The 24,011-nt window shown below is 35.5% G+C and overlaps 1 protein-coding gene across 5 annotated transcripts in view; it reads right to left on the bottom strand.

Annotated features, from left to right (window-relative positions):
• Nucleotides 1-24,011, bottom strand: part of CDH10 (cadherin 10) — a 120,705-nt gene that overhangs the window by 26,850 nt on the left and 69,844 nt on the right. For all 5 annotated transcript variants that reach the window (XM_087761298.1, XM_087761285.1, XM_009468037.2 and 2 more), the window contains 3 exons: nucleotides 17,670-17,964; nucleotides 4,905-5,024; nucleotides 4,120-4,287 (listed from right to left, as the gene is read on the bottom strand). In XM_087761298.1, the coding sequence (XP_087617424.1) occupies nucleotides 4,120-4,287; nucleotides 4,905-5,024; nucleotides 17,670-17,964 (583 nt within the window). The remainder of the gene's footprint in view (nucleotides 1-4,119; nucleotides 4,288-4,904; nucleotides 5,025-17,669; nucleotides 17,965-24,011) is intronic.

The following is a 24,011-nucleotide window of genomic DNA, read 5'->3' on the forward strand; positions in this document are numbered from 1 at the left end:
TCTAAGCAGGAGACTGACATTTCAGCTTTCAAAATTAGATAGTCAGATACGATTTTAAATAAATTTGAATGACATCCTAATGCAGTGATAGGTTTTTGAAAATCCACAGGCAGAAGGTGTGCCTATGCTTGTTAAATCAGTAAAATCATGCTTAAATAAGGCTTATGAACATTGCAATTTTGGTTTTGTGCTACTTTTCCTAGCTCATTTGTATCCCTTTATTGTGGTGTCATACAGCTGATAAAAAACATAGGAATAAAACTGTCATCATTCAGACATGCTGCAATAAATTGAAATAAATATCTTACCATATATTTTAGTATTCTATGTCCTAGCGTTACTGTGAAAACTGTAAATAAGGGTTGAGATCTCTGGTCCCATCTGTCAGAACATACGGTAGGAAAACACATGGGACACATAATGCACTATGAAGAATTCTCAGAAAAAGGTTTTAAAATGAGTGCAGATACAGCTGTCATTCCAAAGATGAAAGTTAAGTCATCAAAGCTCTATTAAAAAGCATTTCCTTCTCTGGCCTTAGTTAAGTGTTCCAAGATTTGTTGTTTTACCTAGAGATATCCTAAGGTAAGTAAAGTGAGTTAGAAAGAGAGTTCAGTTAACAGTAACACAAAAGTGGAAGTGGTAAAGGCCAGCAGCCACAACAGGGAAAAGATGAACAGGCTACTCAAAAGGCAGCACATATATACCTCATTACAAATAAGAAATACAGAAAAGTCCATAAAGGGAGTTGTTATTTTTGTGCGATCAGGAAGAATCGTGGGGAGAGAGCAGTGGCAAGGCAGTATGGTAAGGCCAATAGCAACATAATCCTATCATATCTTCAGGAAAGCACAGGTGAGTTGTGAGGATTATCAGTATCTCTTAATAGACTATATTACAAGCTAGCTACAGAGTGACAAAGGAACTGTTTTTGGTTTTGGGAACACTCACTGAAAAAAACCCTATTATTCAGTGGGACCTTTGAGACATTCATTCTGCAGAATTATTTTTTTCTGTTCTGTTTTGTTATAGTTTGCCAAAGCTAAAAAAAAAAAAAAGGCAAAAATTCAAAAAAATAAACACATTCATATATAGTTTGTAATTAAATGTTGAACGAAAAACATTGAAATTTGATTTCTTCATATAATTTTACTTAGGCGGCTTTTGATGTGAAACTGATACACAGCAGTAGAATTAATATTTTATGGCCATATACATTCCACATTCTATTTATATGAATTTATTTTTACTCAGTTACATTTTGATGTTTCAATCAAGTGATTTGTCTTGCATTTACGCTGACATTTTCATTACCTTTCTCTAATACCTAAATCTGTGTACTTTGCTACATTAGTATATAATCTCTCTGTAATCGCCTAATGGTTAAAAAAGCAGCAGAAAAAATAGCCTCTGCTCCCATTTAATATTTATTCAGTACTATGTAAAGACTATGGTGAAAGACCACTTTTTTTTTCCCAATTAATATTTATATGTTATAATTAGTTTTATGGTGTGTCAACTATTCCCCACATTTTTTTCTGCAGTGCTTAAAACTACATCTCCAAGCTATGCCTTGTGGACACTACTTTGACTCCCACTGCACTACCCAACTCATTAATTTAGTCTACAAAGTGCTAAGAGCTCGTATCTTGAATTGCTAATAAGGTAGTAGAAACAGAGAGCAAAAATATCCAGAAACCTATCATCTGAAAGATAATTTTATGCCTAACCTATCCATTTATAGAAATCTCCACCATAATATGAGACATTTCATTTTATTATTTTTGTCACTGAAGACATTTAATGCATTGACTAAGTGTGGGTTGCAGTGCAGCTTTAGACACTGTATCAGAACACAAACTACACCAAACTAGAATTATTTGTGCAAAACTCTGCTGTTAATCCTTTTTCTCTCGTTTCTCTTCTTCCTCAAGGAGAGTAATTTAGTGTTTGCATTTACTCCCATGAGTGATGTTCTTTCATTTGTCTGTGAGGAATAAAAATGGGAAGATCAAGGAAAGTAAAAGCTTTTCCATATACTAAGGAGAGTGGAAACCAGCTGGAAGATTAAAGTCTACACACTTGTGTCTGGAAATACTTCAGTCAGTCATAAAAGAATGAAAAAGCAATCTTATTCATGTTTACCCTTCATCCTATTTACTCTTGAATAGGCACATAATGTAAAGGTAAATATTTTTAGAGAGTAATACAGACTATCGTCTCACAGGAGACATGGACTGCTGTAACTCAGATACACTGACTTTCAGTCAGACTCAGGCTCCTAAGTCCATAAACCACTTTTTCCATTTATCATTGGTCAATATCATCTTGTTACTTCTAGGAACACTTAGAAAGATTACAGTTGAAACAGAGATCCAATATCTGAGGTCTTTGACAGCCTTTCTGTGCAGAACCTTGATAAGATTCTACATTTTATCATGCTTCCTCAGAAGAACAGCCACTGCTACCTATATGGTTTTCAGGAGATCTTTAAGAAGAGAAAAATATTCTGAAGAGTCCTTGCTCTGTAATCTAAACAACAGAGGAATTAACGGCCTTTTTGGGTTTTTTTTGAGAAAGTATAATAAAATACAATATGTAGAATTTTCCACAATTCTAATATGAGTTTCTTATGGGAGAAGTTTAATCTGTTATGAAACATTTTATTGAAACATGTAGCTGTAATATGCTACTGAGTCCTGTGAAAACGTAATAGACCTTTTTATATTTTTCCTGATAATCTATAAATCTGATATAAATATGATTGTCTCATGAACCTAGTAGACCTCTGCTTTTTATTAATGGAACAAAATAAGAATAATTTAACTTAATCAGTATCAATTCCAGTAGTCTCATTGAACTCTGTTAAAATTGGGAATCATTATAAAGTCTATTTGCACTTTGAGATTAAATATAAAGATTTTTTAAAAAGTCAATAGCTATTTTTACTTTCATATATCTAGTAAAATGAGTCAGATTTATAAATGTTTTGGTTTTCATTTCCAGTGAAACATACATTTATATCTAGCAAAACTATTGGCAGAGAGAAAGTAGAGAGAAAAACAACAAAACAGCAGCAAAAAGCACCCATAAGAGTAAGACTAAAAGTTTCTTTAAAACAAAGGTCACATCTGATTTACATTAACATTAGTAGAAAAATGCATAGATATTTCTGGGATGCTACATCAGATCCTCATCTGACTCAAATATGATGTTGGACTGCCAGATAAGTCATGTGAAGATGCGTAGAAAATTGATTCCATCATGCTAAGTATCAATTTAACACACTGTTTAAGAAACCAAAAAAAAAGAAAGAGTATAAATAAGCATGTTGGATGCTTATATGCTGTTGTAAATTTAACTGTTGAAATTAGCTTTTCTGTAAAGCTTTGAACATGACACGTCTTTGAATAGTCTTTCTCAATAGGTCCAAAGAGGAGTAATACAGCATTCCTCACCTACACAGCACTGGAATTACCAATAACCCTCTATATACAAATGGAAAGAAGAAAAATAATAAATCAAAAAAATGTGGAAATACAAAGAACATACAATGACAAATTAACAATAAATTCTGTCCAGAATAGGGCCTGTGTGGAAATGTCATTTACTTTACTTTGGGAAATTTTCTATCAGGTTTTGTAGCACTGTAACTGGAAAAGTACAAATCTGTTTGATTGCCTTCAAGTAATTTCCTTTTTGTGTTCTTCATGATTAAATATTTAAGCAGGTACTACAATTCAAACATTTCTGCGTATCTGGAATTACTACATGTTTTATTTTCCAGTGGGGGAGTACATAGGATTTAAGCAATAGGTAACGGAAAAGAAAAACATTGCTCTAATGATCTTATGAGTCCACCTACCACCCCCTCTCATAGTACTGGAAAGTATTCCAGGTTTGCTGCAGTTATATTTGACCATGTAACTGTTTTCCTAACAAACAAATGCTGTAACATTTAATATACTGCTTTAATAATAGTGAATAAATCAGTACATAAGCCTTTTGTTCATGTGTGCCCCATAATCTAGATTTACTCTAAATTAAACCAGATGGTGATTGCTTAACTCTTTAGTTTGAAGCTCTTACAGTGCAAGGCAACTATTAAATGCAGCTTACTCTGGGGGAATCGAGGTGGATTGTCGTTGACATCAGTCAAAGTGATGTTTACAGTGGTGGTCCCTGATAATCCACCCATCTGGCCTCCCATGTCCTTTGCCTGGATAACTACTTGGTACTGCTCCCTGTTCTCTCTGTTCATGTTTGGCAAAGCAGTCCTGATGATGCCTTAAATAAATAAAGAAAAAACAAAAATTGTTAATAACCTCTTTATTTTTGATGTGCAGAAATCTGCTGCATCTTTTTGTATTAGTCTGTGCAATATATTTTGAAAATATTCATTTCGTCTTTTAAAGTACAAATTTCTGTTCATAAGCTTTATAAATAGTCTTCAGTACAGGCTACCTGTTTGTTAAACAAACTTTAGTTCTACATCACAGCTCCCTTTCCAGTTTCCATTTCATGCTAAAAATGATTCAAGATATTTATGCACAAGGTTTATAAGTAGAAAGAACAGCTTTTATTAGTCCAAATAGAACCATTAAAAAAAAAAAGAACAACATTTTCTAGGACACAAACTTTTCTTCTTGCCTTTATCAGAAATGTTGTTACTTAGATCCTTAAGCTATCAATAGTACCACTGTAAAGTTACTTACGCTTCATAGTGTCAGGTGCAATAACTCTAAGTTTTTATATTTATTATAAGAATTATAAATTATGAGGAAAAAAACAAGAAATCATTTCATTTAGTTTTTAAAATAAATTTTTAGCTGATTTAAGATGTTTAAAATCAAAGAAAAAGTCTATAGTTCATGGTAAATGGAAATAATGACAATTTTCCTGACCTGTTTCTGGTTCCACAGAGAAATATGGCTGCCCCTGAAGTATGCTGTAAATTACTCTGGCACTGTTTCCATATGAAGGGTCATCGGCATCAGTAGCTGTGACTTGCACCACAGAAGTACCTGAAACATCCAAAGTCAACCTAGTTTCACATGGTAAACAATAGCTATGGTTGAGCTGAATTTTTATCCTTACCCAGCTACAATCACTTCATACTTATGTACTCACTTCCTCTTTTCATAAGACTTATTTGGTTTTATTACAATAAATATCTGCTTTCCATTACTTCGAATAGTTTTTTTTTTGTCCAATGATGTCAATGTGATATGAAACTACACATGCAGGAATGTGACAGAAAAAGATTATAAAATACATCATCAGTTCTCCCTACCTTCTAAGTGTTAATATAGGTAGATACTACCAGAAGAAACATTGTCATATATGGACTTTGAAATCTGCTGGTTATTTAGTCTCCAGAAAATTTTTTAATCTTAAAGACCATGTCTAAATTTTAGTGGAATATATCAGTCCTTCAAAACATGAAATGCTTACCATGGCCTCTGCCATTTCTTGCTGAATCAAAATAGTTTCTACATTCTGTTTAACTCTTCCACCAGAGAAATAAAGTATCAAGAAGGGTCTCCCCTATTGTACCTCAATAAAGTGCAAATATGATTTTAAGTATGTAGGAAAGAAGTGAAAAAAACAAGGAAAAGAAAATAAATCTTCATATGCATGTGACTGGTTAGCCATGGCCTATTCTGAGGATCAGAAGACTTTCAAACATATTTCTTCTTTTATCCCAATTCTTTCCCTGCACCAAATACTGCCAAATATTGTGAAATAAAGCACCTGTAAATCTAAGCCACTTGGTACAACTATTTATTCCCTCTCATACTTTGACTACATTACTTACTTATTCTAACATACATAGAAAGGCAAATAGAAGTAAATGCTAAGCTTCCTCAGTTTGTTTGGGATTTCACAAGATGACGACAAATCTGGGTTTGACAAGTCAATTTTTTCAATCATGTGAACAATTGCACCAGTATTAATGGAATAAGCACATGCCTAACTGTTGAATCAGAGATGAGTTCTCAGAAATGTTAGTTTTCAACTGTTTTAGAACAGAAACGCTTGTTTTAGTAAGTCCCTAAAAGTACTTGCATCTCATATAAAAGGCATAACAGGCAAATTCCCGGTTATTCCAAATTACTGATATTAAAACAGAATGAATCACTGATATAAAAGAACAAAGCCTCAAACACAAAATAAAATTTAAAAAGATAAACAAATGCTACACAAGTATAATGAAAAAATAAGATAAAAATGATGAATACTTTCCACTGTACTAATGATTGCTTTAGTGATCATCTAGCCTAGAGCTTAAACTGAAAATCTGAACATCTTTAAAACATAAGAATGTAGGAGTGGTAGAGCTGTCATAAAAACTTCATCTGTTTCCAATTCACAAATGTCTTGTATCTCCAGCCACACTGAACTCCATTTGTACATATATGTCTATATAACTATTCTGTTAAAAGATATAGAGGTCTTTTTGTTGAATACATTTAAGTTCTGAGAATTATTGCCTTGATTCTGAAATGGAATTTTTGGACCATCCTAGTATGTAGCAAACTGCAGTGCTAGAATATATACTTGCTCCTAAAGAGTATTTGCTCTGAAATAGCAAAGAGATGTCACAGAAAAAAATTAGACCACCAAGTACACTGATCAACATGGCATTATCCAAGTAAAGTTTACAAATCCTCCATTTTGTATCTCTAAAAAAAGAGAAGCATCATCATCAAGGCATCTAGCACAACAGCACGATATATTAATCAGAAATTTCTACATTGCAAACCCATGAAAAGTGATATTTTTTCTTTATTACATGTAACTGAATTATTTCTTGTTTCTAATTTTCACATTTCCTTCATATGTTCAAACTAGCAGTATTTATTAATAGGTCAATTGTATGAGATTTTTATTTCATTGTAGTTTAAAAAATTATGCAACTTTGAAGAAAATTTAGAAGACAACTGAAGAACGTGTTTAATAGCTTTAAAATAAATTAAAAAATTTTCCATTTGCGATGTAATAATATGTGTCTAAGTTACTGCTGCCTCAGTTATGTGTCCTAATGCACATATATTAATTAGTGCTATTTTAATACACATGAAACAGAACCAATCATATCAGCTATCCTTCTCTCTAGCTGCAATGAACATGGTGCAAAGGTACAGCTACAGTTCTGCCTGCCATTCAGGATGCAGAAGTCACCACTATGATCTTGGCTCTTGCTCATAAGAGGAAGTGAGACATGCTCTCTAGGCTTCTGCTGAGGGATCAGTGATTCCTATGAAAAACCTGACAGAAACCATGCAAAGAAGCGAACAGGAGTATATCAGTATATCAGTTATGTTGTGCGCATCAGCTGTCAAAACATCAGCTTGTTTTTCTTTGCTTCAGTTAACTGAAGTCACTGAAGACCACTGGTGCTCAGCACTACAAATATATTGTTTGCTCTGGTCTGAAACCTGGACCATAAATCCCAAGGCACTGAAGATGATCAGTCGTATTGGGGTTTAAAAGCTACAGTGTGGGTGTGACTTAGTCAGCACTACTTGGTCTGGGCCTCACTGTGTCTTTTATATAGGCACAGATTGCTTCTCATGAAGTTGGTAAGAGCCTTTGGCCTTCAGGATCTAAAGCCTAATCTGAACTCTGTAGGAGGGAATAAAGGAGACAGTGATAATATAGTGGAGAATATGGCACCAACTATGTTATTAATAAGACATATGATTCTGTGATTTTCTCCTTGCATATTTGCAAATTTTATTATATGATAAACCAGAATTATACAGTGGTGAGCTAGGCCCAGAAATAAACTCTCATTTGTCAGATTATTGTAGTTCTCAGAAGGCGTATTTTAACATAATTTTAATTATAATGTCTGAATCTCCCTAGGGTCTGGTACTATAATAGTAATTAATATATTTGGCCCTTTTTAATGTGTTCCTTGCAAGCATCTTCAAACATCATGCAAGTATTAATGACTTTGACCTCACAATGCATTTATGATGTAGACGTATTAGATAAGAATCACTGAAGATAATTAGCTAGGAAAAAGAACCCACAGAATTTCCATTGTAGAGCTGAATTTGAAACTTATATTTCTTTTTCCTTACCCCCAACTGAGTTATGTGATATTTAACTACAGCAAGTAGCCTCCCTAGTAAATTATCCATACAAATAACAAGTCAAATTAATAGAAATTTTCTGCTTTTTCCAGTGGAAAAGAGAGGAAATAGTGACACATATTCTCCCATGAAATAAACTATTTAATGAAGCAGAACGATACAGAAGAAGTGGAAAGGGCTGCATGTTCAGAAAAGTCAATGTCAGAAAGGTCTTTGGCTACATGGTACTCCTGTAACTTGGAAAACAATAACCTGGAAACAAGCACGTCAGTGGATATTTCCAATTCTTTTAAGATGTCCCTTTTAAAGAAAAAAAAGTGTTTAATCTTGGGGGGTTTTTTTGTTTTTGTGTTTTTTTTCTTTTTTTGTCCCCTCTCCTTGTGGCAGGATTTGTGTGCAGAGTGAAACTGGAGTTTGTAAAAAACCTAAAAATGTAATATAATCATTTCAGTTTTCAAAATCTGTCATTATTGATATTACAAAATTATAAGTCAGAAGATGCAAAAGGCTTTGGTGAGAGAACTATAAAAAAAAGATTTAAAAAAATCTTTATTAATAAGAAACAAGAAGAATGTGTTATAAGATACGTGCTGTGGCAGAGAGCACTAAGCATTGGGAAATGGTGGAACAGCACTAATGAGGAGGTGTACAAAGAGCCTACGGAGAAAGCTAAGCAATAATAGCTCTGAATGCTGTCTGAAGAGAAAGACAAAAAGATAGCCACAGGTAGAGATGTCAGGCTAACTGTGGGACACCTAACCTGTAGTTCACACGTAAACACAGAGGGAGGTTACATCTTATGAAGCACATATTATCCGTAACTCAGAACCAGAAAAGACCAGCTAGGGAGCATGGCAGATAGTAGAAATAGCGCTGAAGATACAGGACAGAATAAAGATAAGGAATGATTAGAGAATATATAGGCTACAACAGATGAATAGAGAAACATCAACAAATAAAAGAAAGGATATGATGATTAAAAAAAAAGGTCTAAACAGCAGAATGTTCTGAAAGCTTGTCTAAAAGTTACCAACAGGCAAAATCCACAGGAAAAGCTGTATAGAGGAAAATAGAATCATCTGCAGCTCTGAAAAGAAATCTTTGAATGAGCAGAAAGAGATAGATAGGTGAAGAATATGATGGACAGAAGAGAAGATTGTAGTCAAAACTATAAGAATATTCTGAATCATAAACTTTGAAAGTAAGAAAAGGAAAAAAGTGAAAGAAGAAAAAATATCTGGCAATCAGTACAAAGACTTCAGGAGAACAAGATGTCTTCTAGCATATTGACCCAACTGCAAGATCCTGAAGTTGGCCCATTTATTTCTGCCTTTACTGTGATTAATGAGCAGCAGAAGAAAGATGAACAAGACAACAAAGAATTTATGGGCTTTTGTCAAGACACTGTATTGGATAATAGAAATAGCCACATTCTCAGTTATCCAGCTGGCTAATACCACAGCCTGAGGAAGAAATCAAAACCGCTGTTTCTGGTCTGAAAGTGGCTGGTGTATGGCTACATCATTATTTGTTACTTTAAGGATGGGGGCAGAGGGAGTAGATGAAGACTTAATAGTCTTTTTCTTAACTCCTGGCCCCCTTTGTACTACCTTATAGTACAGGGCATTTTAGGATGGAGCAAACCCTGCACTCCAAGGGGTGCACAGATTTCAGTTATTTCAGACTGATGCTTCTTGCCTGTTTTTTCAGCTTATGCACTTTTTTGGATGCTTTTGGTGAAGATAGCAGGACATTAGGCAATAACAGCCTTTTATGAATTAGTAAAGAAATACTGGTGATTAAAAGTTTACCAATTTACTCAGTTATTAAGTAACAGAGATATGGTGGTATACCAATGAAATTAATGATGTATGCAGTCTTGCTGAAAACTTAAAAGGTATGAAGAGAAATCCAATAGCTCTGAACTCTAGCTGCTATCTACATTATACAGTATAGCTCTAAAAGCAATGAGGCATATGAGTAAACTTACATAGTATGATATGCTACCACGTCTGTCTTCTTTCTGGTATTCAGATCAGTGCATATAAAGTTAATATGAACATCTAATCATTGTGATTGCAGTACAGATGTGTACAAATAGAAAACATAGTTGCAAAACTGCAGAGTAGTTGACTATTTTTTTGACAGTTCTTAAAACAGAGATAAGATTAAGCCCATCCATTTGAAACAGTGATATTCAGTACTGGGATTGAGAGTGCAGGCACCAGATGATAGCAGATGTCTTGAGAATGTAGTCCGAGAATAACATACCAGAGGCCCCAAAGGCATAAATACAAGTTGCAAGTTACTGGTCATATTACAGACTGACCTGGATTTAAGTATAATGAAGAAAAAAAAGAACAAATATCTAACATCTGTAAAACATCCCTTGTATGGTGAAAATACAGAGAAGATAACTAGAGGATATAAAAATGATGACAACCTCTACAAGAATTGGAACAAATGAACAAAATGAATTGTTCCAGTTTTGTTTCCCCCAATAAAAGCCATGACACCTGATCAATATTACCATCTATCTGCAGCAGGTCCTCTTTCACCTTTGGTAGTGAAAGAGCCATGCCTTTTCTTTTGCTATTGACCTCATTTTGTTATTACCACTCACCAATCATATATAAAAAAATCTTTCTCTATATAGTTGGTTTAAATAAATTTTAATTTTAAAAAGCAGTGTTTGTATATGTGTATGTGCCTGTCTAGTGCTCCAACCTTCCCACCTGATTAAATGATTGATAGTAAACTATCAAACTTGGATGTACACAGAGTAGTAGGAGTGCAAGGCATTCTATAAACATATAGATACATTTTTAGTGAATAATTCTATCATGGAATCATAGAATATCTAAAGTTGGAAGGGACCCATAAGGATCATGGAGTCCAACTACTTGGTCCTTGCAGGACTACCTAAAACTAAACGATATGACTAAGACCATCATCCAGATGTTCCTTGAATTCTGACAGGCTTGGTGCCGTGACCACTTCCCTAGGGAGCCTGTTCCAGTGACCGACCACCCTCTCAGTGAAGAACCTTTTCCTAATGTCCAGTTTGAACTTCCCCTGGTGCAGCTTCATTCCATTTTTCCATTTCCTCATGTCCTGTCACTGGTCACCAGGGAGAGGATATCAGCACTTCCTCCTCCACCGCCCCCTTTGAGAAAGTTGTAGACTGTGATGAGGTCACCCCTCAGCCTCCTCTTCTCCAAGCTGAACAAACCAAGTGACTTCAGCTGATCCTCATAAGTCTTGCCCTCGAGACCTTTCACCATCTTGGTCACCCTCCCCTGCACACATTCTAATAGTTTGAGGTCCTTCTTATATTGAGGCGCCCAAAACTGCACACAGTACTCGAGGTGGGGCTGCACCAGTGCAGTGTAGAGTGGGACAATCACCTTCCTCGACTGCCTAGCTATGCTGTGCTTGATGCATCCCAGGACACGGTCAGCCCTTTTGGCTGCCAGGACGCACCATTGACTCATATTCAACTTGCCATCAACCCAAACCCCCAGCTCTCTTTCCGTGGGACTGCTCTCCAGCCTCTCATCCCCCAATTTGTACATATAACCAGGATTATCCCAGGTGCAGAATCCTGCACTTGCTCTTGTTAAATTTCATACAGTTGTTGGTTGCCCAGCTCTCTAGTCTATCCAGATCTCTCTGTAAGGCCTCTCTACCCTCGAGGGACTCCACAGCTCCTTCTAGTTTAGTATTGTCGGCAAACTTACTTAATGTACCTTCAACTCCTGCATCCAGTTCATTTATAAAAACATTAAAGAGCACTGGCCCTAAAATTGAGCCCTGGGGAACCCCACTGGTAACTGGCCACCAGCCTAATGTAACCCCATTTACTGTAACTCTTTGAATCCGACTCATCAGCCAATTGCTCACCCAACATATTACGGACTTGCCTAGCTCTGTGCTGGACATATTGTCCAGAAGGATACTGTGAGAGACAGTACCAAAAGCTTTCCTAAATCCCCAAACCCCACATCTACTGGCTTCCCTTGGTCAGCCAGATGGGTGACCTTGTCATAAAAGGAAATTAAGTTGGTTAAGCAGGACTTTCCCCTTGTGAACCCATGCCTGGCTATGACCAATGACTGCCTTGTCTCTCAAGTGTTTTTCAGTAACCCCAAGAATAACGTTCTCCATAATTTTACCAGGCGCTGAAGGGAGACTGCCAGGCCTGTAATTACCAGGGTCTTCCTTCTTACCCTTCTTGAAAACTGGGACAACATTTGCCAGCTTCCAGTCGACTGGGACCTCTCCAGATTCCTAAGACCATTGAAAAATAATGGAGAGAGGTCCCACGATGACATCAGCCAGCTCTTTCAGTACCACTGGATGAATCCCATCGAGCCCCATAGATTCATGCATGTGCAGCTGGAGTAGCAAGTCTTGAACAAGTTCAGAGTCGGCTGGGAGTTTATCATCCCGCCCGTCAAGGTCTTCCAATACAGGGCTCCGGGGGTCCCAGGGCCCATCATCAATGTTGAAGACAGAGGTGAAGAAGGCATTAAATGTCTCTGCTTTGTCTACATCCCTATTTGTGAGGTGACTAACCTCATCAAGTAACGGACCAATGTTATCTCTGATTCTCCTTTTGCTGTTAACATATTTCAAAAAGCCCTTTTTGTTATCCTTCACAGTGCTGGCCAGCTTGAGCTCTAATCGAGCTTTGGCCACACAAATTTTCTCCCTACAGTGGCAAACAGCAACTCTGTAGTCCTCCCATGTCGCCTTTCTGACACTTTGGAATTGCCTGCTCCTTCACTGTTAAGAGATGGATCTTAAAAAGTGACCAGCATTCATAGACCCCAATACTTTCAAAAGGAAATTCCCAGGGGACCTTACTGACTAGCTCCTTCAGCTGCCCAAAATCTGCTCTCCCCATATCCAGGGTCGAAGTCTTGCTGGCAGTTTTTCTCCTACCTCCAACGATCTGAAACTCAACTACTTTGTGGTCACTGTGACCAAGACAGCCATCAATCACCACTTCACCCACAAGACCCTCTCTGTTTACAAACAACAATTCTATAAGGGCACCTTTCCTAGTTGGCTCCCTTTAGTACCTGCACCAAGAAATTATCTTTAACGTGCTTCAGAAATTTCCTGGACCTGTTTGTGTCTGTTGTGTGATATTCCCAGTTGATGTCTGGGAAGTTAAAATCACCCATAAGGACAAGGGCAGTTGATCTAGAGATATCCCTTAATTCCTTGTAGAATAATTCACCAGTGTCCTTTTTCTGGCTGGGTAGTCAATAGTAGACTCCCACGACAACATCTGCTTTATTTGCTTTCCCCTTTGTCCTTACCTAGAGGCTTTCAGATGTGTTGTCACTAACTGTAAGTGCCATACAATCCAACCTCTCCCTTACATACAGTGCCACCACTCACCTCGCCTGCCCTGCCTATCCCTCCTATAGAGAGCCTATAACTGTCCATCATGGCACACCAGTCACAGGACTCATCCCACCAGGTTTTACTTATGCCAATGATGCCGTAGCTCAGGGAATGTGCCAAAGCTTCTAGCTCCTCTTGTTTATTTCTCATGCTGCGCACATTAGTATAAAGACATTTCAAATGCGCTCCAGTGTATTTAGCACATCGTGGAGCAGACTGAAGGACCTCGCTAGCACACCGTCCCTCCAACTTTGGCATGCCACCCCCAGGCTTATCTCTAGCAAGCCTGGTTTTATCCCTTTCCCCCTTTAAAACTAGTTTAAAGCTCTTTCAATGAGCCTTGCTAACTCCTATGCAAAGATTCTTTTCCTCCTTTGAGACAGGTGTACCCCATCTGTTGCCAGAAGGCCTGGTGTTGTGTAGACTGACCTGTGATCAAAAAACACCAAAATTCTGCTGGTGACACCAGTCTCGGAGCCAGGTATTGATCTGCTGCTTCTCCCTGTTTCTTCCCTCATCATTCTCTGCAACTGGACAGATAGAGGAGAACAGTACTTGTGCTCCTTACACCTTAACCAGTTGTCCCAAGGCCCTGAAGTCTCTCTTGATTGCCCTCAGACTTCTTGTTGCAACTTCATCACTGCCTACATGAAAAAGCAATAATGGATAATAATCCGAGGGCCGTACTGGGATAGGAAGTTTTCTCTTCACATCTTTAACCCAGGCCCCAGGGAGGCAGCAGACTTCCCTAAGAAGTGGGTCTGGTCTGCATATTGGGCCTTCTGTTCCCCTCAGGAGAGAGTCTCCTATGACAATGACCCATCTTTTTTTCTTTATGAAAGCAGTTTTGCTGCAGGGTGTAGGCCGACTTAACCTCGGCGACACCTCCAACCTAGATGAACCATTATCCTCATCATTGTTTGGTTCCACTTGCAGAGCCTCATACCTATTATGCAAGGGCACCTGGGAAGGTGGGGTAGTCAGGGAGGAGACACGCCTGCTGCACCAGGCAAAAACTTGTCACCATTCCCCCCTAACCCTTAAGTCATCGCATTCTGTGGGGTGGAGAGAGGATAGGGAATCCTCTGTATCATGTGTCCTGTCTGCCTGTGGGTCCTGTCCCAGGGAAGGTAAGGTGCAGTTCCAGTAATCTATCACTCTCTCATACTCCCAATACAGTGCAAGGCCATACTGTGTCAACTATGCTGCACTAGATAGTGAAAATATTACAGTCCTGATACCATGGTACTTTTTACAGAACAATATAACTCCTATCTACTTGTCCAGGTAAGAGTCACAGTAATTTGGCTTTGTAATTTCTCTTTCTGGTATCTATGACTGAGACAATATTCATATCCTAAACTCCGCTTAATATTTTCAGACACTTGTAGAAAGGTTAAATGTTCCTATATGGTCACAGAGGTGAGTACCACAGAAGGAGACAGATTCAATGAAACAGTACAATTACATTCAAGACTGCAATTTCTCTCTGCATTCCTTACATCAACAAGTCTGACACTTTCTTAGCCCATGGCCGACTGTACTGGACAAGTAATAGGCTACTCGCAATACTATAACTCAAAAAAAAAAAAAAATCTGGAGAGTGCAAAATAGAGCCATGCAGGAAATTCTTCCTATTTCCCTTTTGATGGGGTGGTGCTATTGTCATAACAAAAATAATGTTTTATGTTTCTTTTTTTCACAAATTTCTCATTTACATTTCTGTACAAAAAAATTCTTGAATGGTAGGATGTCTGGAAAAAAAGACACAGATTTATTTTGTAATTAATTATGTGATATTATATTTAATTATTATAGAAACATATGAAAATGTTTTAACATGCTGACTTTAAAATTTCTAATTAATTCTATTTGCCTCAAAGGTTTGATGCAGTTTTTTCTTTTAGAACATTTCTCCCCTTCTCCATTCAGCCTTTAGTTTTGAGATTGCAGAGTAGATTTATTGAAGTTGGAAAATTAAATTAGTGTTATGAAGAAATGAATCAACTTTGAGCAATACCTTGTAAAATCACGTCATCCACTCATGGACTGCAGATGAACATATGCCTCTAGGGATCAGCCATAAAGCTAAAAGCCATAAAGCTAAAAGTAAATTCTACCTATCTACCTACCAGTCAGTAGTCTAGCAGCTGAATGACCACATTTGTAAAATCCAGGAACATGATAGATTTTAACCTAGTAAAAATTCTCTAAATTATGGCCATTTTATTGACAGAATAAAGTCTATTTGTTTCAGCACAACTATTTGTGCAAGATACAGGGTTAATACTCTAAATGCATCCAAGCTTTTTTGTTTTTTTTACCCATCAGTGTAGTTTTTTGGATATTTTTCTTATCATCTTATCTCTTTTTCTTATTATGTTTTTATTTTGTTGCAGTGCGGCAAAATTTGCACTTTCAAAATTTGTGTGATCTATGTGGACGTACAGATACACCGGAACCTCACATCCTGAATATTTTAGAATTATTGAAATAATGTCTTGGATGTTTAAGAAAAAGATGATCTTTATGTAATTGAGACTGACCAAATTAGGAATCAATAGATTATAACGGAATGTTACATAACAGCATAATATTTAACAAAAACACTGAATGATTTTCATAAAAACTTTCCAAGAATACTTTAAGCAATGCCTTCTGGAATTTATAGAAAGAACATGAGAAATAAAGTGGAAGCTCTAAGACATCTTTTTTCAACCCTACTGTAATCTTGCTGTATGTCTCTCTACAAAATGCAGAAATGCTCTTTCAAGATGCTCTGCCTAAGGCTATATACATTTACTGAAATTCATTATTCTAGAGAACGGATCAGTAAACTAATAATTCAGTATTACGTTTTGTTCTATTTTGGAACCATAAAGAAAGACGACTTCAGTTCTCGTCTTTATATGGACTAGTTTGATGGGATTCCAGTACAGCCTTATGCAATCATCTGACAGATTTCTTCCTCTTTCTTTTTTTATTTTCCTTTATACTAAAAACTACTAGCTGAATATTGGGACTTTTAAAAATGATTCAATCACAAACTAAAAGCAGATTGAAATACCTTGTTAAGAACAGAAAATTATTAGTATTATGCTTCCACACATTGCTGCACAGCCTTGCTGAGGCCATTCTCTTTCAATAATTATATATTTTCTTTCTCTTTTAACATTTTCCAAAGCCCAGGAAAGTACTAAAACTTCAATACCTGCATATATAAAACATCTTAGAACACTATTTGATCTAGTTCAGGCAGTGGTAGTAATTAAAACAGTAATAATAGCCAAAAGAGGTATTGAAGTTATTGTGTGTTTTCTGAATATTTAGATATTAGTATTATATCTACAGTTATACAATGAATAAGTGAATATTAATTTTTAAAAAGAGACTCTATATATTTTTAAGCTTTTCAAAATTCTTCCCAAAGAATTGTATGCACTAATTAATAATAGCTCATATTCCAAAATGCTATTGTTTATGAAACTGACCAGCTGGCATGATCCAGGCTACAACTTTGTAGTTAAGATAGGAACTGAAAATACATTGCAAACAGAAGAAAGATTAACTCAAACAGCTGCTTAAGATTCTTGAAGCTGCCATTCATAAGTGAGTCAAGGGAGGAACTGAAAGCACAAGAGGATTTGTCCATACACTAAAAAACTGAAAGCAAAGAGAATAAAGATGTCTGCCTTCAGGCAGTGCATCAACAACACATGGGTAAACGTATAACTCTCCTCAACCACAGAAAGAGTGAAAGTAGAGACAGGTCTCCATTCAGTGCTTATCACCACTGGGGATCTCCAGTGAAAATGAAAGTAAAAATTCATTAAGCTTTCAACAGGTTAATCTAGTGACCTTATTCTAACAGTTCTTAAGGAGGAGGGTGATTCACCATTAACCACTTTCTATTTATATTCCAAATCACTGTAAATTAATAATTTGAATATTCTAAGTAGAAATAGATCTTAAGTAATAAAAAATCTGTTTCTGATTGCAATTCCAATATTTGAAGAAAAAAAACAAACTGAAAAATCCTTAGCCCATGAGGTAGAATTCGGAACATGACTGACTTTTCAGAGGATGGGGAAATTATTTATCAAGCAATATAGAGCAGGCATTTGTGCCTCAGTGCAAAGTACTCACCTACTACTGACATTTCAGGAACACTAGCAGTGTAAATTTCTTCCGGAAATGTTGGTTCATTGTCATTGATGTCATGGATTTTGATGACAAACTCAGATTCAGGTTCCACTGGTCTCAGAGTTCTTCTATTAATAGCCTGGGCACGCAGAGTGTAAAAGGCTTTTTCTTCCCTGTCAATTCTCCGAGTAGCATGAATGTCACCTGTTTTCTCATCAATTATAAAAAGAGTACCAGCCCCATCTCCTGACAAAATGTATTTGAGGGATCCATCTCCCTTGTCCTGGTCAGAATGAAGCTGAAAAGGAAGAAAAATGAGAGCATTTTATTTAGAAGTAATGAAAAGTTTGGTGTATTTTTTTTTTTAAATAATTATTATATATTAAATCATTCTGCATGCAACAAACATGTTTAATATCAACAAAACAAAGTAATTTTTAGTCACCATTGACTGGAAGTCATGGTGTCATACTGAGGCATTTGTTTCCTAACTTATCTCCAAGAATCTTTTAACTTGACTGTTCTGGTACATTTTAGTTTTGCAGCAAACCTGCTCTCTGCTAAGAAACCTTTGCACCACAATTCTTAAAGAAGATTTTTATGTTAATACTGACCTTTTCCTTCCTTGAAAAGATCCTATTAAAAATTCACAACCTGCTGTGCTAGTTGTAAATTCACTAAGCAGATAAAGAACATGGCAGAATACATGACAATTAAGGAAAATAGAACAACTGGTTCCATGTCATACTATTTTTTTTTTCATTTTATTTCATATTATTTATATTTCTCCTAAATTGGAGAACATTTCATTTTAAGTCATTATCATTTTCATTCCATCAACTAATGTAAATAACCTAAAGTAAAGAAACATATTTAAGTATTCAGTATTGATTTAATACCCATTATGTAAGTAATATAAAGCTTAACTTCATCTATTAATGACCTGTAGTACTGACTGACTTTAGTACATTCACAACAAAAAAAAATGTTCAATTAGGTTGCTTTGTTCAGTACAGTAATGTGGTTGGCTCATTTGATCTTTTGGATACACTTACCATAATTTCTCTCATCACCTTGTTGGAAAGTTCCTTCCAATCTCATTGATTTCATAATTAACTGATAGAATCTGACATTCAGGTTTATTTTCACCATGAAATGTGTACTTTTTTATTTTTGGGTTCAGCAGAAGGATCAAATCAAGTAGAAGCTCTGATTACAAAAAATGAAGTGCAAATATAAAGACTTTTTAAATATCACACTCAAAAAATAACAGAATGTTCCAAAAAGTTTAAGATGGAACTAGTGCATATTTTTCCTTTCTAAAAATAGTTATATTTGAACACATATTAACAGCATCAATTAGAACTTCCGTAAGATCATATTTAGTCATGTGAAGGGTTTTTGTTAATTTAAACTCACATTTCAGATCATGAAAAACATTATACACATAGCTTAGTATAAATATCCCCCTTGGCAAGCAGTCATGGAAATACTCCTTTTTTTTTGTCTATGATGCCTTCATATTGTCTTCCATAGCATCCATTTTAAGTCAGTATCAGAGGTAGAATATTCAGCTATTAGGGTTTTGAATGTGGCTCTCCCTGCCTTTTGTGCTGAAACCATATACACACTGTGGACTGGTGGAATAAGCTAAAGTCAAACAGTAAACTTCTCTGCCATGAAACATTGTCAGTTACTGAATGTTTCCCACACACTTGCAATATGTGGAACAGAAGGAGCTCACGTGGAATCTTAGATCAAAGTCTTTATGGTAGAAATTTAGAAAACTACCATTGTTCTGAACTTTGATTTTCTATATAAAGGTTTTCCTATTTTCTTTCAGGTCAGAAATAAACCTTGAGAAACACTGTAAATGTTTATCAAAGAATGACAAATTAAACTTTGCTTACATTACATACGTGTATGTTTACTTTAAAAAACACACATTTTCTTACTACTTTCTTTATTTCATTCTATAATAAATAAAGAAATAGGAAGCTCCACCAAACATGAAGAGTAGAAAAGTAGATGTTAAGAGAAATCTTTTGCAAATAAATCCTATTCTTTCTTTTCCTTCCATTTCTGTTGCTGACATCAAACTAAAAGTTTCAAGCCATTCTCACTCTCTTTTTGGGGAATGAATTTTTACTGTGAACTTTAACCCCTCATGCTCTTCTCTTGATGGCCCATTGAAGTTGTGACCTTTCACCCTTCTAAGTAACATTCTTTTTAGGAGACTGGACAGTATCTTGCAGGCTGTGGCCTATTTTATAATGTCATTTAGTGTAACTAGTCCTCAAAAGCCTTTTTAGTGTTTTCTTCTCCAGGTCTTCATAGGTTACTACCTTATCTTCAAAAACATTTTTGTCCTAAGAGCTCACTGTTGGTCCGTGACCACTAGATACAATATTTTCACAGCAGAGTGATGAAGAGCAGTTATAGGTAGCTGTTATTCCTTAGGCATGTGCATGAGAAATACAAAATAAAGGCCCATTTGAGCAAGAAAGATCGGGGGGAAAAAAAAAAATCTTTAAATGGGCACATTGCAATTTTCCCATATGTTTTCCAAAGTCAGATCTGGTATTATAAATTCTTACAAAAGTTGTCAATAGTACATTGAGGCTGCAGTGCCTGTTCTTTACCTCAGAAATCAGTTAGCGGAATCTGGCAAAATCCATTCTAACAAGTTCTCTGTCTCCAGAATAGCATAACTGCATGCAAACAGTTCCCAGCAATAGTATCTGGCCAAATTTAACTCACAAATCATGTATGGAAATTGTTTTGGAGAGTGATATTTAGCAAAAGCACATCAGGAACTTGTAAAATAATTTAGCAATGCCAATAACTGCATTCTGGTGCCTGAGAATGTTCCCTGGCTCTAGAAGCACAAACATGGTGTAGTGAACAGAACTAAATCAGAAAATGAAGAAAACCCCTACCATATAAAATATGAAGTTTTTGAACAACTATATTTAGATCCAGTTCAGGATATAAAGATCTTTTAACATACTTATTTGCCTAATATGTAAGGTACTATCAATGTTGATGGTTTTCCATTCCTTGTGCTGTAGCTATGTGTAGGTGTTAAAAATACTTAATAAGCTGATTTGGAAGTGAAAAATATTCTTTTTACACCACTCACAAAATCATTAACCTCTTAGCTCTGCCAAATTCAAACTTTATAGCTTTTTTCCCACCTATATTAGGCAAAAGACTGGAAAGGGAGCTGAATATAAGATTCTGAGAAATCCCCATAAAAGATTTTAGGGAGCTGATAGTTGCATTTGCGAGTAACATTTATAAGGAATACTAACCCACATAGTTTACAGAACACTTTAAGTTATAACACTTCACATTTTCTAAAAAAGTTTAGTAATTTCACTTTGGATTGGTAATCCAATTTAAATTTTATGTATACACATAACAGTCCACAGTTATTGCAGAAAAATTTCAAATTCAGAATGACATTTCAGAAGGTCTTGGGGGATCAGGAAACACAAAGCTATAGATACAATGAACAAGGCTTCCAGACATAATTAAAGGAGTGAAAATGTGTATTATATATAAGCAAGGAAAGATAATACCTCTCATTCCATTTTCTTAGCTCTTAATTCAATACAGTTGTTATTAGAGTAATCAAGATGGCTAAAGACCATCCTATGTGCTTGACAGCTTTGAACACTGAATCTTTACCCAGCTCTGAAATGCATGAGCAGTGTGTCAATCAGCACTGCAAAGTTTTGTCATTTTACTCCAGTATTAAAAAAAGTTCTGCAAAATATTTCTCTGCTACTTTTAGTATAAAGTGTTTCCTATAGTTATTTTGCCTAATGGGCATCTGTGATTCATGTCAGCCAAGCTGAGAAATAGAGACATCTGTTTCATTTAGCAATTTTATTGCACAAAATGATCAGCTGTGAAGATGTGGTTTTGTTTTCATATCTGTCACTGATATTTTGCAAACTCTTGTTTCAGTGAATTTCTTGCAGTTCTTCCACAGAAATACTTCCCTTTTCAGCTGTCAGTGGCATACATACTTTATATATAATTTTTCTCACTGTATAGAAAATCAGAATGTCTGTTGGTTTTATTTTATATAGCCCTGTTTCATCATACAGTAATTGCAATTACTGTGAAAGACAATTTTGCATATTTGGTCATCTATCTAAACTGGTTGAACAAACTTTTAAATTGAGAAGGATTTCATATGAATGAAAAAGGGAGGTATTGCTAAACAGAAGATAACATTTAGAGAGGGTAATAGAATGAAGTGTAAGATGAATACTTCAAAAAGAAACCGAGTTACCAATCCAAGACAGAGAGAAAAACAGGTTTTGAAAGATGGATTTCTTTTTTCTTCAATTACAATAAAAATTGAGTAAATTAACATATATTACCTTGTTCTTCAAGGTAAATGCAACCATAAATAAAATTAGTTAATGAAAAGATGCCACAATCAAATTCAGCTCAATATCTTTTTAGATCTGTAAAAGAACTTTGTAAAACGTCTTTCAGAAGGCTTTAGATGAACAACATAGTAATTCTACTTTAAAAATTACTTGATAATTACAACGTGGGAATTCTATGTTAATTGACTTCCAATGATTCAAATCAAACCTGCCAATTACAGAAGTGTGGGCTTTCTTTACCCTCCTCCTATTAATTCCACCCAAGTCTGAATTCTCCTAATTAAATATAAAGTTCACAGATTTTTTCTAGTAGCATACAAAGTGTTAATCCTGTTTTAACCAAAAAGCCAGAAGATGCTTCTGTGAAAAACAGAGAACAGATTAGGTTAGTCAGACCCATTTTCTTCTACAAACTACTTCTGGAATTTGAAATGATTTATGACAATGCCAGATAAAGACTTTAAGATTTGTCACACCTATTTCTATTTGAATTTCAGATTCAGAAATCCCTCTATGAATTTTCAGTGATTGGTATTCAGAAAACTAGATACCAGAATATGACTGTATTAACAAACCAGCCTTTAGTTTGAATTCTTACCGTAGGCATTAATACAGTTCATGTTGGTTTTTTATCTTAATTTAATATGCTATGATGTATAGGAGACTTTCCAATACAGTTTACAGTTTTTTGTAGTCTTTACCAACTGACAGACTGTTCCAATATTACCTCACTAAACACATTTTTACTCTCCTACTTTATAATAGTAATTTTTATTTGTATAATCTAGAAAAAGTTTTTGCTACTTTTTCTGCAATATATTTGTCAACATTTCAATTTAATCCAAGTATTGCAGTAACAATGAGACCTCAGTACACTCCTGAATTACTCTATTTTTTACATTTTATTGAAAAAGTCCTGAATTTCTCCTAACTGTGAGGACAAATTTCAGGGCAAATTGTAACCTATTAGCTCCTTTCTAAGTAATCATATTAGCCATGTGATGACAAAACACACCTGTGGAAGCATTCACAATTTCACTCTGTTTTCTACAGCACATATTATAATCTTAGCACCTTCACTGGATGCTTTGTAGAATAATAATGATAGCCTCTCTAAACATAATCACAACAGTGGGCAGATTTGATCTGAAATCACTAGAGAATAATTGATACAGAATTCCCACAATGGAGATATCTATTTTAAGCATCATGAACTGAACTATTAAATGATGCAGTTCTTTAACATTTGCCGCACTTATTCTAAAAGATTTGCAGACTAGCTCATGTCCTATGCAGTATTCTCTTAGTTGCCAGATTTAACTGTCATGGCTTTGAGCCAGATTTTACTCACCAAAGAGATTCACTTATTTCAATTTATCCTTAAGGTAACATTTAAAGCAACTTTCTTCAGTGATGCGGGAATTTGCACTAAGTTTTAATGAGACATGTCACACGTTTAATTTTCTCACTCAGTTATATTGTCAGTTTGCCAGTCCTGTGCTATTGTGTGTTACTTAAAAGAAGAGACAGGTGGAATGGAAAAAGGAACATTTCAAAAAGCAAATTTTGTGAGACTGGGAAAGATAAAGGGAGAGCAAACTACAATGGAAGCATAACAAGTAATGCAAGATGAGGAGTGCTCTGAATTTCTTTTGCTTGCTGAGAAGAAGCAACAAACAGAAATGAAAAACTCCAGTCTGCAGTGCATTTTCAGATTATATTAGTTTACTTTAACTTGATTCATCATCCAAAGGAAAGATAAAAATCATTGTTACCATTTCTATTGAGAAAGATTACAGTAGTTCCTTGCTGTTCAAGATTTTTGTTTGTTCCTACCAATGTTTTAAAATGGTAAGAGATACATTAAAATTAATAATATTTTTAGGGTTCCTTTACACATCCCTGGTAAAGTAATGTCTATCACAGGATTAGAAAT

This window comes from Nipponia nippon, unplaced genomic scaffold (genome assembly GCF_047370975.1).
Source record: "Nipponia nippon isolate SJK-2023a ecotype South Korea unplaced genomic scaffold, ASM4737097v1 scaffold_1, whole genome shotgun sequence".
NCBI classification, from domain to species: Eukaryota; Metazoa; Chordata; class Aves; order Pelecaniformes; family Threskiornithidae; genus Nipponia; species Nipponia nippon.